This window comes from Salvelinus namaycush, chromosome 23, assembly GCF_016432855.1.
Source record: "Salvelinus namaycush isolate Seneca chromosome 23, SaNama_1.0, whole genome shotgun sequence".
Taxonomy (NCBI): domain Eukaryota; kingdom Metazoa; phylum Chordata; class Actinopteri; order Salmoniformes; family Salmonidae; genus Salvelinus; species Salvelinus namaycush.
In genome coordinates, this window is record NC_052329.1 from 38,866,949 (window position 1) to 38,880,285 (window position 13,337).

The 13,337-nt window shown below is 43.4% G+C and overlaps 2 protein-coding genes across 3 annotated transcripts; both read left to right on the forward strand.

Annotated features, from left to right (window-relative positions):
- The first annotated feature begins 979 nt into the window (after positions 1 to 979).
- LOC120018673 (mucin-6) lies at positions 980 to 5,822 on the forward strand. Its single transcript, XM_038961874.1, has 5 exons — positions 980 to 1,132; positions 1,901 to 2,704; positions 2,855 to 3,247; positions 4,382 to 4,838; positions 4,943 to 5,822. The coding sequence occupies exons 1-5, from the start codon at positions 1,063 to 1,065 to the stop codon at positions 5,259 to 5,261; spliced, it is 2,043 nt and encodes a 680-aa protein (XP_038817802.1). The 5' UTR covers positions 980 to 1,062; the 3' UTR covers positions 5,262 to 5,822.
- A 5,460-nt stretch (positions 5,823 to 11,282) lies between these two features.
- On the forward strand, positions 11,283 to 13,337 carry mrpl28 (mitochondrial ribosomal protein L28). 2 transcript variants are annotated; one of them, XM_038962036.1, is made up of 6 exons: positions 11,283 to 11,396; positions 11,721 to 12,035; positions 12,143 to 12,295; positions 12,434 to 12,568; positions 12,777 to 12,866; positions 13,019 to 13,337. In XM_038962036.1, exons 2-6 carry the CDS (start codon positions 11,748 to 11,750, stop codon positions 13,112 to 13,114), a joined length of 762 nt encoding a protein of 253 aa, XP_038817964.1. In that variant the 5' UTR covers positions 11,283 to 11,396; positions 11,721 to 11,747; the 3' UTR covers positions 13,115 to 13,337. The 2 variants fall into 2 exon arrangements, with proteins under 2 accessions (XP_038817964.1, XP_038817965.1); XM_038962037.1 differs by having other exon boundaries at positions 12,780 to 12,866.

The window sequence follows — 13,337 nt, forward strand, 5'->3', positions numbered from 1 at the left end:
TATATACTGAACAAAAATATAAACGCAACATGTAAAGTGTTGGTTTCATGAGCTGAAATATAAGTTCCCAGAAATATTCCATGCGCACAAAAAGCTTATTTCAAATTTTGTGCACAAATTTGTTTACATCCCTGTTAGTGAGCATTTCTCCTTTGCCAAGATAATCCATCCACCTGACAGGTGTGTCATATCAAGAAGCTGATTAAACAGCATGATCATTACACAGGTGCACCTTGTGCTGTAGACAATAAAAGTTCACTCTAAAATGTGCAGTTTTGTCACAGAGCACAATGCCACAGATGTCTCAAGTTTTGAGGGAGTGTGCAATTGGCATGCTGACTACAGGAATGTCCACCAGAGCTGTTGACAGAGAATGTAATGTTCATTTCTCTACCATAAGCCGCCTGCAACATTGTTTTAGATAATTTGGCAGTACGTTTAACCGGCCTCACAACCATAGACCACGTGTAACCACACCAGTTCAGGACCTCCACGTCCGGCTTGTTCACCTGCAGGATTGTCTGTGACCAGCCACCCGGACAGCTGATGAAACTGAGGAGTATTTCTGTCTGTGAAAAAGTCCTTTTGTGGGGAAAAACGAATTCAGATTGGCTGGGCCTGGTTGCCCTGTGGGTGGGCCTGGCTCCCAAGTGGGTGGGCCTACCTATGGCTGCGCCCCTGCCCAGTCATGTGAAATCCATAGATTAAGGCCGAATTAATTCATTTTAATTGACTGATTTCCTTATATGAACTGGTGCTAAATAAAATTGTTGAAATTGTTGCATGTTACGTTTATATTTTTGTTCAGTATGGTATAATCTTTGCTCAGGTTTAAATTACTTTCACTCAGCATTACCTTTTTTTGATATGTGGGCAGTAAAGGGTTAAATGGGTGGGTGGGCTTTCCTCTTAACCCACACAAGGGAACGGGACAGCAGACTGGGGATAATGAAGGATGATGAGAGCGAATCCCCTCACATGACAGCGATTATAACCTGGGGGTTTGGTGGGCGTGGGAGAGAAAAAGAGAGAGAGGAGAGAGAGAATAACGGAGCAGAACACATGAGGAAACTTTTTAATTCGGCGCGCAGAAGCGCAAATGTGGACGTATTATCTCGCCGCCATTTACCAGGTGATTATTTTATTTGACGCTTGTGATCTACCGCGCGTTAAAGGTAAAGAAACTCTAAAACAATAATGTAAATATTCATTCACACTATGTAAAAGTGATAGTGGCAAACCATTTGTCAGGGATTTTTTTTGTCGTCAGACTATCCTAATTTTAATTGCTCTGATTTTTAGAGCACATCATTGCTCATTGCATTAGGCTACCGGTAATTGTTTTTCACTTTTTGATTTATGTATTTCAGTCAGAGCACATATGGTAAATTTGTGTGCGCTCCAAGCAGGTTATTCATGCTGTGAAACTAATTCCTATATGACTTTTTAGGATCAGCTAGGCTGGTAACACATTCCACTGTACAAGAGAAGTGCTAAAGCTCCTTTGAAACATTTCAAATCAAATTTGTCAATTTATAGCACTGGGCAGATTAGCTACAACTAAAGGTTACAGGATTTGCCTAATTTGTAACTTTGTTTCTATCAGTACAGTCTTAGATAAAAGGGCGCTATCTAGAACCTAAAAGAGTTATTCGGCTGTCCCCATAGGAGAAATGGAGAACCTTTTTTGGAAGCCAAAAGGGATCTCCTATGGGGACAGCCGAAGAACCCTTTTGGAACCCATTTTTTAAGAGTGTATGTTGTACTTTGGGTAACCAAATAACCTCTGCAGCAGTAAACATTGATAGAAAAAGCTATACAATTATTGCATCTGATGGGCTGCTCCATCAATATTAAGCATGAAATGTTACTTTTTTCATGTGTCTGTATCCTCTGACAGGTGAGATGGCAAGCAGGTTGGGGCTCCCCCACGGCAGTGCCCTGCACAGATGCATGCTGGTCCTGACCTTCCTGCTCCTGCTGTGTGAGATTGTTGTCAGCCGCCTCTGTAACTCCCTAATCACCATGGTGGACGTCTTCCACACCCTCTTCATCCTCATGCACATGGCTCTTCCTCTTGCTCCTCCTACCCTGGGCAGAGGCCCCCCAAAACCGCCACCTGCCTCCCCTCTCTCCACCTCCATCACCTCCATCACCTCCACCCCCACTCAGTCACCTGTCAAATCTCCCCCATATGCCCTAACCACCTCCTGTGTCTCCCCCATCCCCTTCAGCTCAGCTTCCTGTCCCTCTCCTCCCCTCTCAACCCCTGTCCTCACCACCACTTCCCAGTTTCCCTCCAAACCTCTCACCCCTACAACCACCCATTGTTTCTCCCCTGACCACTCTGAGTCCAACCAGCTAACCTCTTATCCCCATCCCACCCTGTCTATTCCAGCCAACCCTTTTCCCCGACGCCTCCCCCCTCAGGCCTCCCTGTGTGGCCTGTTCTACAGCGAAGCGAGGGTCCAGCCCCTGGGGGCTCTGATCTCAGCTCTCCTGCTGGCTGCCTTGTGTGTCTCTGTCTCTCTGGATATCCTCAGCCACACCCTGCAGCCCCACCCTATACTGCGCCCTCTTTTGGCCACGGTGATGGGGGCTGTCAGCCTGCTCTACAACCTCCTGGTGCTGGGGCTCAGCTGGGGTAGCTGGCTTGGGACCAAGACTAGAGCTGCCTGGGAGGGGGAGGAGAGCTCTGTCCTTGGTGTGAATGGAAAAGGCACAGTGCATTCTTTGCTTTTATTATTAATGTCAGTGTGGGAGGGAATTGTGTACAAGTTCTGCATTATTCTAGTAGGTTAACTAGAATATAAGCAATGAACGTCTGTTTGTTTTTCATTCCAACACACCACAGTCAAGGCCAAGGTCCAGACCAAAGACAGCACTGGAGTGGGGGGAGAGAATGACCTCAGTAACCTCACTACATCTCTGGATGGTGCCTTCCAAGATGGAACACTTGTACTCTGTAACCCTGGGACCTCCAGTGTCCTGAACCCTGACAGAGACTCTCAGCACCCAACCCAGACATCTCCACTCCATACCTTGGCCCCTCAGGGTCTCCTTTCAGACCACTGCCATGGAGCACACACACTCCCTGCAGACTCGCACACACTCCCTGCAGACTCGCACACACTCCCTGCAGACTGCAGAACTTCAGAGACACCAAACAACTTCCCACATCCAGAGGCCAGTGGCTGTCATCCAACGTACCCCAACTCTGAGGTGTCTAAGTGTGTGGGACACAGAGGTGAGAAATGTTATCTTCCTGTCTTTGGCCTTCACAGTACATTTTGGTATTTGGTGGATGAGTCATTCCTATGCTTGGGGAGGATGCTGCATTTTGTGGTCTTATCTGTCCTAGTCTGGAATTTAACAACAAATCAAAAGGAGAACTAGGGTGTAGATCAGCTTTAATATTGCAGATAGATTTTGGGTTCTATCAATTTAATTGTTTGCATCATTTCTAATCCCCTTTTATTATGGTTTTATTTAACCCCACACTCCTCCCCTGATTGGAGTATACTAACATGCAACAATACTTGTACTGCTACTTACAGCTATTTTCACTCATGTACGGTGCATGTAGTTAAATGATTATACATACTTGTATGTCCCTAATTTCCTCTTTCTGCAAATGCTGGATATTCAATCACAGCGGCCAATCCACCATTAGTTCTGATTTGAACTCCAACCCTCCTTTACCCAAGACTACAATGGTATTACCCATTGACTGATTGTGATTTTTCAGATCCCCCAACAATATTTTGGTCCATCTGAACCCTGATATTATGACATAATCACTCCTGGACCTGACTCCAAAAGCCAGCCACCGAAGGACAGTGCTAGAATATGTTCTATTGATTATGTTTCCTCGAGGCTGCACCGGTCAGACAATGTGTGTCAATTGTTGTTTTACATATCAGTTCATAGATCCGATGCCAAGGTATTGGGACATCAAAGACCTGTTCCCAACTGACTTTAATTTTATGGCATTGCTGTCAAACCTTTTGACTTTAGAGACATGGTCCAAAACTGTGCTGCACCATTCTCCCCCACCTGGGCCAGCCCCCCACTAATTCGAGTTCAACCAATGAGCTTTTGCCATATAAGTGATAGCTAGCAAGATGCACATGATGCACATGCACAGCAGCACAACAGAGAGAGCAATGACGTGGCGCACATATCTGCACATTTTTGGCTCGTGAACACTACTTTCAGAACTACTGGGTACTGTGTATACAAAAGTGAAATCTCTTTAAGTGAAACAGACAAAAAAATAATAATAATAATTTTAAGCCATTTAATGGGTGGCAGACGGACTAATTATTTCAGTTTTGTCCAGTTCTTCCTGCCTTACCCCCTTTTTATCCTGTCTCCTCAGATAATCAGACAGACCCCACCACAGCCTCAGCCCTAAAGTCAGAAAGCCCCACAAGGCTCAGGGTCCAACTTCCCGCCTTTCTCCAATCCCTCATCACCCTCACCCAGGCACTGCTGGGCTCCATCCTGGCCCTCACCAACGGGCTTACCCTGCTACTCCTGGGCCCAGATTGCCTGCATGGCTCTGGGGCCTGTGGCCCCTTCATCTACCTGGACCCTGGTTTCTCCATGGTGGCTGTGATGGTGCTGCTGGCCACCGCTCTGCCCCAGGTGTGCCGCTACGGTTGGCTGCTGCTCCAGGCCGTCCCGCCCCAGGTGTGTGTGTCTGATCTGGGCCGGCAGATCGCCAGTGTGTCAGGGGTGCAGGCGGTGCACGACCTCCATGTGTGGCAGCTGACAGAGAGCTGCCTGGTGGCGTCTGTACATGTCCACTGCCACGCTGGGTTCCAGATACACAGGTTTTTATCTGTTTTTATAGTACAAAACAATGAATGTTGATGTTGGGGAGATGGTGTTGGAAGGTCTGTAATACAGTTACCTCAGTATGCATCTATTCCCACAGGTGTGGTGATCTGATGTCTGGGGTCACCAAGGTGCTACAGAGTGTAGGTGTGAGCTGCTGCACCGTACAACCAGAGTTCCTCCTCTCCACTCCCACAGCCAACGGCAACCTGGAAAACAACAGCACCACACCCACCATCATCCATAGGGAGATTCCCCCACTGCCCTCACACCTGACCTGCAGCCTGGCCTGTGGGAAGGGCTGTGCTGGGAAGATGTGCTGTGCTCCTCTGGAGGAAGGGTCTGCAGAGCCACTGGCACCCCCTGCTGGGGAAACTGAGGAGCCTCACGTGCTGATCATAGAGAACGCCTTTCTTTGAGGGAAGGACCTTTGCCCTAGGATGTATCTCAGTAATGAAGAGTGGGCTCCTTGCCTTCTTTCCTTCATATGAATGTGATGTGAGATGTAGAGGACTGAAGGGGAGTAAACCACTTTGGGAAATTAAGATGCAGCCTGGGGAATGAATATAATATATTATTATTATTGTCAGAATATTCTGAAAGACTTCGTCCCCATGTCATTGAGGTAATTTGAGAGTGCTAGATAGCCTAATGTAAGAATTAGGCTCTCAGGTAAAGAGTAGAAATCACAGTAGTCATCATGCTTGTGTGTGTGTTTTGGGATGGGGTGGGATAATTAACATCATTCCTATGGGTACTCAGAAAGTGCCTGTATGTTTACTGTATATAATGTATAATCTATGCATGTACTACATCATTATGCTGGTATTGTATTTCATTGTATTAACACGGTGCCATACCAAAGACACAGTAGATTGTAAGCCAAGTCACTCACCCAATGAAGAATTTATTCAATAATGCCATTTCAAGCATATTTTCACTTCCATTATTGCGCAATGGTGATATATTTTATGTCTTATCATTCACATTTTGTGTACATTGAACATTTAGGTGCTGTCAAACGATCACAGTAATTAATCGAGTTAATGGCATTAGTTAATCGTGATTCATCTCAATTTTAGATTTTGCTCATATTTGGCCCTAAAGAAAAATATGTATATTTAAAAGACAGCGCATTGAGTTACAAGCATTGATTGTAAGGGACGGAAACACAACATTATCTCCATCAGAAAGTGTTTCTAGTATTTTCACCATAAACAACAAAAGTCACGGAAGCATACAGCTAGCTATTAATGCTCCCAATGTTTAAGTAGGCCTTTAAGTATGTTTAAGTACTCCCTGTTATAAATGTTCTTGAAGTTTAACACTTGCACACACTCTCAGACATACACACACACAGCTTTAAGTACTGTTCGTTTTTTTTATCGCTTTGGAAATGTAACGAGTACATTGGTTTAATAACCGAACACAACATAATGATATCTTTTCAATGTAGTCATTTTAACTACCAGCTAATCCAATAGCAAACAATGCAAGATACATGTTTCAAATCGCCCTTAGAAGTGCTGAAAGTAATATGCTACAGTAAATTACAGTAGATTACACCGTTTTCACATTAGGCAATACACTTACATTACCCAACGAAATTGACAGAAAATCTATAATTTCCGTAATACAGTATCTATCCAATGTGTAATCAAAGGTGTGATCAATGAAGACATCCTCTACAATCATTCATGCAAAAAAAATATATATATATATAATACCAACATAGGTGTCTATCTGTAATCAAATGTAAGAAATTAAATGAAACAAATTAAATGAATGAAAATAAAACATAACGTTTAGCACACATTCATTTGCATCAAGCCTGTCTTGAGCATTTAGCCATAAATTATCATCCACATCACAGTGAATGTCCTCATTGTTCATGCACTGTGGGAAAACCTTTTGGCATGGTGAATCCAAGCTTGACATTGGTCTGTATTGATTTCGCATGCCTCATCCATAGTTAATACTACCATAGGATGTAATCATTAGTCCAACAGTTGCAAACGAGAGTTTCTATTGGACAAATTCAGGTATGTTTAACCCCGTTTTGTTTGCTTCCGTTCAAGAAATGTATTTCAAAAGAATCGGCAGAATGAATACACCCCTGATCACACGTAAACACAGTTCACTTTCATAGCAAGCAGGCTGTATTCCTTCTCGCATCTATGCGCTCTCCTCTTCTCACCTTTTCCCTTTGCTTGTGGACTTCAATGTACAACACATCAGCTATATGTGACCAGGCGAAAAAACCTTTCCAAGCCAAACCATATCATAACTGCTACACACAGCCTACATTGTTGTCACCATATTTGCTAAAGTAACATCATAGTCAACATAGCTAATAGAACTAATGCGTTAGTAAACCCGCTACAATCATGCAGTAATATTATAGTGTACAGTTAGTATGCAGTTTAGCACTTACACAGGCAGGCCCCGGTGGCAATAAATTTGTCAAACCAAAAGCTTACCTTGAGTTGGAAGAGTTCCAGTGTTGTGTTGGATAGTCATAGCAAGCTAGCTAACATAGCATCCTTCTGTTTGAGCAAGGTGTTTGAGTAGGCTAAACTAGCTAGCTGCATTTGCTAGCTGAGTACTGTAAGTGAGACTGAAAGTCAAACATATTGTGACCGACCGCCTTGATTAGTTTTTATGTAGCAAAATTTGAAATTGTGTTTTTTTACATTGGATTAAAGCAGAGACACAGAACTACAAAATTGTATATCATACACTGCATTTGAGGACCAATTGGAAAGTAATTCTGCTTTGAAAATTGATCAACTTGTAAACTCACTTTTGAGAAAATGGCCTTTGAATATTTTGGTACCTACTGGAGAGCTATTCTTTGTCTACACCCATTCAGCATCGTTCACACCCTCTTAAGCTTTAGCCCCACCCATCTCTTTAAGGGTTGATCCGAGCGTTCTGCCCTAACAACAGCAGTCAAGCACCCAAGCTAACTGGTTAACGTTGGCAAGCTTGCTAGCTACTTCCAGACACAAATGAGAGAACAGCTCACTAACCATTTTACTCGCCCTAGCAGAGCTGGTTAGGCTGTTTTTAAGTTATCCAGAGCATTGGTGACTGCAACTGTGCTTCTGGCAACATTTTTTTTTTTTAATTGCCAACGTTTACTGACACCGGCCATATTCAATGGGTGTTGTGTTCGTAAATTCGTCAGTTATTCTGCTCTCTGGCACACTCAGACGAGAGTGCTCTGACATCAGAGTAGATAGCCAGAGATAATTTACCAGCTACGTCTATCAACAGTTGTCGCAGTGATATTCTATTGAAATGGTTACTTGCATAGTGGAGTCTTGTAGCTAGCTAGCTAAACAATGAACCATAATCCCAACTCATGACGTTACTACCCTGCATGAATCTGCAGGTAGCTAACCAACCAGGTTCAATGTTAGCTAGATAACATTAGGCTATAATTAGCAAAGCAAATGGCTCTGAGATACGAATAATAAGATCATACACGTAACATTCTGTCAAAATTAGAAACGTGTAATATCTGAAAATGTAGCTAGCTAGACTATCTTACCTTTTACATCATGGATGGACGCTTCTCCCTATCATGGATGCCATGGTTGCCTTAAGTTTGAAGATGTAATCCAGAGACAGGTGTTTTCTCCATCTCCTTAGCTATCATACTCTAATTCCACTGATTTAAAAACTGTTCTCCAGAAAAGTGGAGAGCAACACTTATGTAGTTCTACTACGAGATATATATTTTTTAAAAGACGGATTAGACAGGATTACCTTCACATACTGACCAGCTCAAATAGACAGAAGCGCGCTATATAGCAGACCAATCCAAACTCATCTTTCGACATGTCCAGCCCACTCATTATCTCAGCCAAACATGGCTAGTGGGAAGGTTGCTGCCTTTTTCTGTGGCTAAACCAATTACTAGGTTGTAATATGGCATTATTTTCTGGCTTGGCTTCCCTGGGGATTTTACTGTATGGTGGGCTTTTGCACAGTTGGGGCACCATCTATGGCGGGACAGTGGGCAGGCTTCTGCACTCTATTTATAAATGTGTTTCCCTCTGCCATATGATACACCGAGAGCAACTGGCGGCAAAAGAGCTGAGCACAGAACTTGGAGATATACCGCAGCATTCAACACCATGGGCCAGAAAAGTTTGAATACATTGGCCACGATGTCAATCCAGCATTACTTCTGCCGCGTTCAAAACAACTGGAGGTTGGAACTGGGAACAGACTTCAGTGAGTTCAAGACAACTGGGAACTCTGAAAAAACGAGCTCCGACTGGGAAAATACATATTGAATCGTTTTGAACGTCATCCAACTCTCAATTCCAACTTGGAAAGTTAGTATAGTTAGTATTCAGAGTTGGATGACGTTGAAAACGATTTTCCTCAGTCAAAGCTCGTTTTTTTTCAGAATTCCCAGTTGTTTTGAATGCGCTGAAGTTGGAAGTCAGAGATGTATTTCTTAATTCCCAGTTCCGAGTTCCCAGTAGGTTTGAACGCGGCATAAGATGTTCCAACGCGACATACCCATCTTATTGGTGGTGGTGAGATAAGAGACCGTATGTCAGACTAAATTGCAATTGACTAACATAGCCCCACATTAAAAAGTATGTGATGGTGAGTTGAGAAGACAATCAGAAATAATGTTTAAATGTTTTTCAATTGACTGAGTAAAAAGAGTAAAAAAGAGTAAAAATTGGTTGTTAATTAGGCTACATCATTTCTTTCACATTGTTGTGGTCACAAGAATTTTCAGATATCAAAATGGGGTGGTGGTGGGCCAAAACAGTTTTTGAACCCCTGTTTTAGTATATAAAAATATACAGTACATGTGTGATCCTGAAATATCACATGGATTGCTTTTATAAGGTTGTGTACCTATCTTCACCAAAAGCGCTGTAATAAAATTATTTTAACCAAAGACTTTCTGCTTCCTTTGTGCACAAAACATGTCTGAAATGAATGAACCCACAAATGAGAAAACCAAAGTCATGTTCTTCCTACGTTAGAGACACTGATTACATAGCCTAATGTATTTGTATTTTTTATTTTATTAAAATGTAACCTTTATTTAACTAGGCAAGTCAGTTAAGAACAAATTCTTATTTGCAATGACGGCCTACCCCGGCCAAACCTGGACGACACTTGGCCAATTGTGCGGCGCCGTATGGGACTCCCAATCACAGCCGGATGTGATACAGCCTGGATTCCAGGGACTGTAGTGACACCTCTAACACTGAGATGCAGTGCCTTAGACTGGTGCAACCACTCGTGCATTTTGTCATAATTTCTCTTTATGATGGGCAATTCTACCTTCAGTGTCCTGCCAATCACATGCAGTAAATAGGCCTACATTTACAGTATTTTGCCTAAGATACCTCTCTACAGAGATAATAAAGTAAAATAATTAGGTGGGTGCTTACATTGGTCCTATTTCACACATGAGACACCCTTGGGGAGTTGGGTCAGAGCCAGGGATCAGACATTATTTGTCGGTGACCCTGGATACAGACTATAGAAACTCCACCCCTTTTGTTATCCACCAGCCAATAAAATCAGAGCTATTTTGCATTATTTCGAAAAGCCCTCCTTTAACAACAAATTTCGTTAATATTTGTATTTCTTTCATTATAGAGTCAATAAAACGCTTGTTATTTTCAATGGAGCAAATGCTTACATACCTTATACTAAATAGCATGGTTGCTTTTGCCACAAAAGTTGGTCACCGAGACTGAAACACTTATGTACACTGTCAGGTATAAATCGTCATTGGAAACTCTCTAGTAAATGCCCGGATGAGCTTCGGTGTTCTGCGGTGCAGGCTTCAAACCACACCTCGGACCACCGAAGCTCATCCGGGCATTTACTAACCGCTGCTTAGCGGCAGAGTGGTTCAATTCCACCTTTCGGGCGTAATTTCTGAGGGCAAAAATGTGTCGACTTTGATCCCCTACCTATAATATTCGTCGCAATTCGCTAATAGAGAATTCTACGCAACAACAAAATCCGTTTGTAATAATGCTCTTGAAATTAAATGGCTACAGTGGATGATAGTTCATGTCTGCTTTTGTTGGAAGGTTTTATTTCAACTTAACATAGTCATGCTTTCTGATACATTTGAGTCATGCTTTCTAATACAGTTTGGTATTGATGATGAAAAGTAGCCTAGCGGTTACATTAGAGCGTTCGGCCAGTTACTGAAAGGCCGTGGGTTCGAATCCCCGACCCTTGAGCAAAGCACTTGACTGCTTCTGCTAAATGACTAAAATGAGATGACCGGTCAATCAAAAGTCAGGTGCTGCGCGCGCCGCGGCCCACATTGTATGCATCCTTCAACGAACCAGACCAGATGTACATAATGACTGGCAAGCCCGATAAACCAATCACCACTTCAACGTATTTTTTCTTAACCAATCAATGTTCTTGTTAGAGTGGGCGGAACCATCTTTTACGGAAATGTGTGCATGTCCTTGGTATTGAAGTAACGTGGAGAGAAATAAGCTTCTTTTGATGGTGTAATTTGTCGCTTATCCAATTCAAAGGTAAATTGCTATTTGAGCTGAGTAGAAACAAGTATTTGGCAACAATTTTGGAATTATATTATAAATGGCTTCATTGCTGTCCTATCTAGCTAGCTAGTTTAGTGATCCCAACGTGCGTTATTGTTCGCCGTTGACTGCCGGACAATCCAGCAGCAACATAGATAGCTAAATTAGCTAGCTACATCGACCTTACCTTGCTGTTGTCTAACAATGAGTTTAACATAAGCACATTTAAATGCAACGATATTCCTTTAACGAAATAAGAAAGGAACTGTAAATAAGACTAATCTTTGCCCTATGATATTTGTATGTTTCCCCAACTAGGCGTGTGTCAACACCAGCTCAGTGACCATGCCTCTCCACAAGTACCCCCCAAAAATCTGGGAAGCCATGAAACTGAAGCAGGGGATCTATGCCCGCCTCCCCAAACACTACCTCCGCTCTCTGGAGGAAACCACGCAGCCCACCCCGGTCCACTGGAAGGCCCTGGGAGTCAAGTACAGGGCCAACCCCAAAACAGGGCACAAGGAGCGGGTACAAGACGTCCCCATCCCCATCTACTACCCCCCAGAGTCCCATGATGGCCTATGGGGAGGCGAGGGATGGATATCAGGCTTCAGATATGCCAACAATGACAAAGTGAGTACTATGCAGGGCAATAATTAACATTTGTTTTGTTCCCTGTATTCACATACACACTTTATTCTATATCTGAGCATGTATCCTAACATTGTCTCTCTCTTCAGCTCTCCACCAGGCTGGAAAGAGTCTGGAAGCCACAGCTGTTCACCAGAGAGTTGTACAGTGAGATCCTCAACCACAAGTTCACCATCACCGTAACGGCTCGCGCCCTAGACCTCATTGATGCTGCCTACGGCTTTGACTTCTACATCCTGAGGGTGAGAGAGGAGGCTGCATGTTGTCATCTTTAGCTATAGTGTGTGAACATATGTAAATTCTCCCAACGTGCAGTGTTTTGAGAAGATGACACTTAGCATGGGTTTCATCATCCAGTGACTTGATTGATTCTCTTCCAGACACCAAAGGAGGACCTGAACTCCAAGCTAGGAATGGACCTGAGGCGGGCCATGCTCTTGAGGCTGGCCTTTAAAGACACCCAGCTCTACCCAGAGGACCCTGCCAAGAGGGAGAAGATCTACACCAAGTACAAAGTGGGTTCGTTATGTTTTGGACCATGACGGTTTGAAGTATCAACACACTTTTTTTTGTCTTGAGCGTTCATCAAGTTGCTATAGGAGATGAAGCAGCAGTTCATAAAGTCCGTGAAAGTGCTGCACAAAGTTTGTAGATGGTTAAAAGATCTCATTACATTATCTCTCCCTCTCGTTCTGTCCTCGCCCCCTCTTCCCTTGCCCCCAGCAGCAGTTTGAGATCCCTGCAGAGGAGGCTGAGTGGGTTGGCCTGAGTGTGGATGAGGCCGTGGAGAAAATGAGACAACTGGAGCACAAGGTAACTGCATCGTTTCAGTCAATAAGAACAGGTGTCACTCAGTGATCACCCTGCCAGGGTAAACATACACGGTCGACATCGACTCATTTTTAGATTTTATCCACTCTGTCCCATACTCTCTCTCACTGGACTCTTATTGTTTTGTGTCCCAGGAGCCGGAGCCTCTGTTCAAGAGCTGTGTGGAGAACCTGGTGAAGGAGCTGGCCATCCAGAAACTCTCTGAACCACAGCTGGTGGAGAAGAAGTAAGGCTCATTTTCTGAGGAGCACTGAGGTCACTTCCTGTTGACAGTGACACTTGGTCCCATTGAAAGACACTTATTAATTCTAGTTCTATTTTTCAGCAGCTAATTTGGACATATCTCCATCTGGGTTGTTACGATGTAAATATTCCACATTCCTCTGTTTGATAGTGAGACTTTCCTTGATCAGTGATATATCATTTGTCTGAGGAATAAAATATTCAAATTTC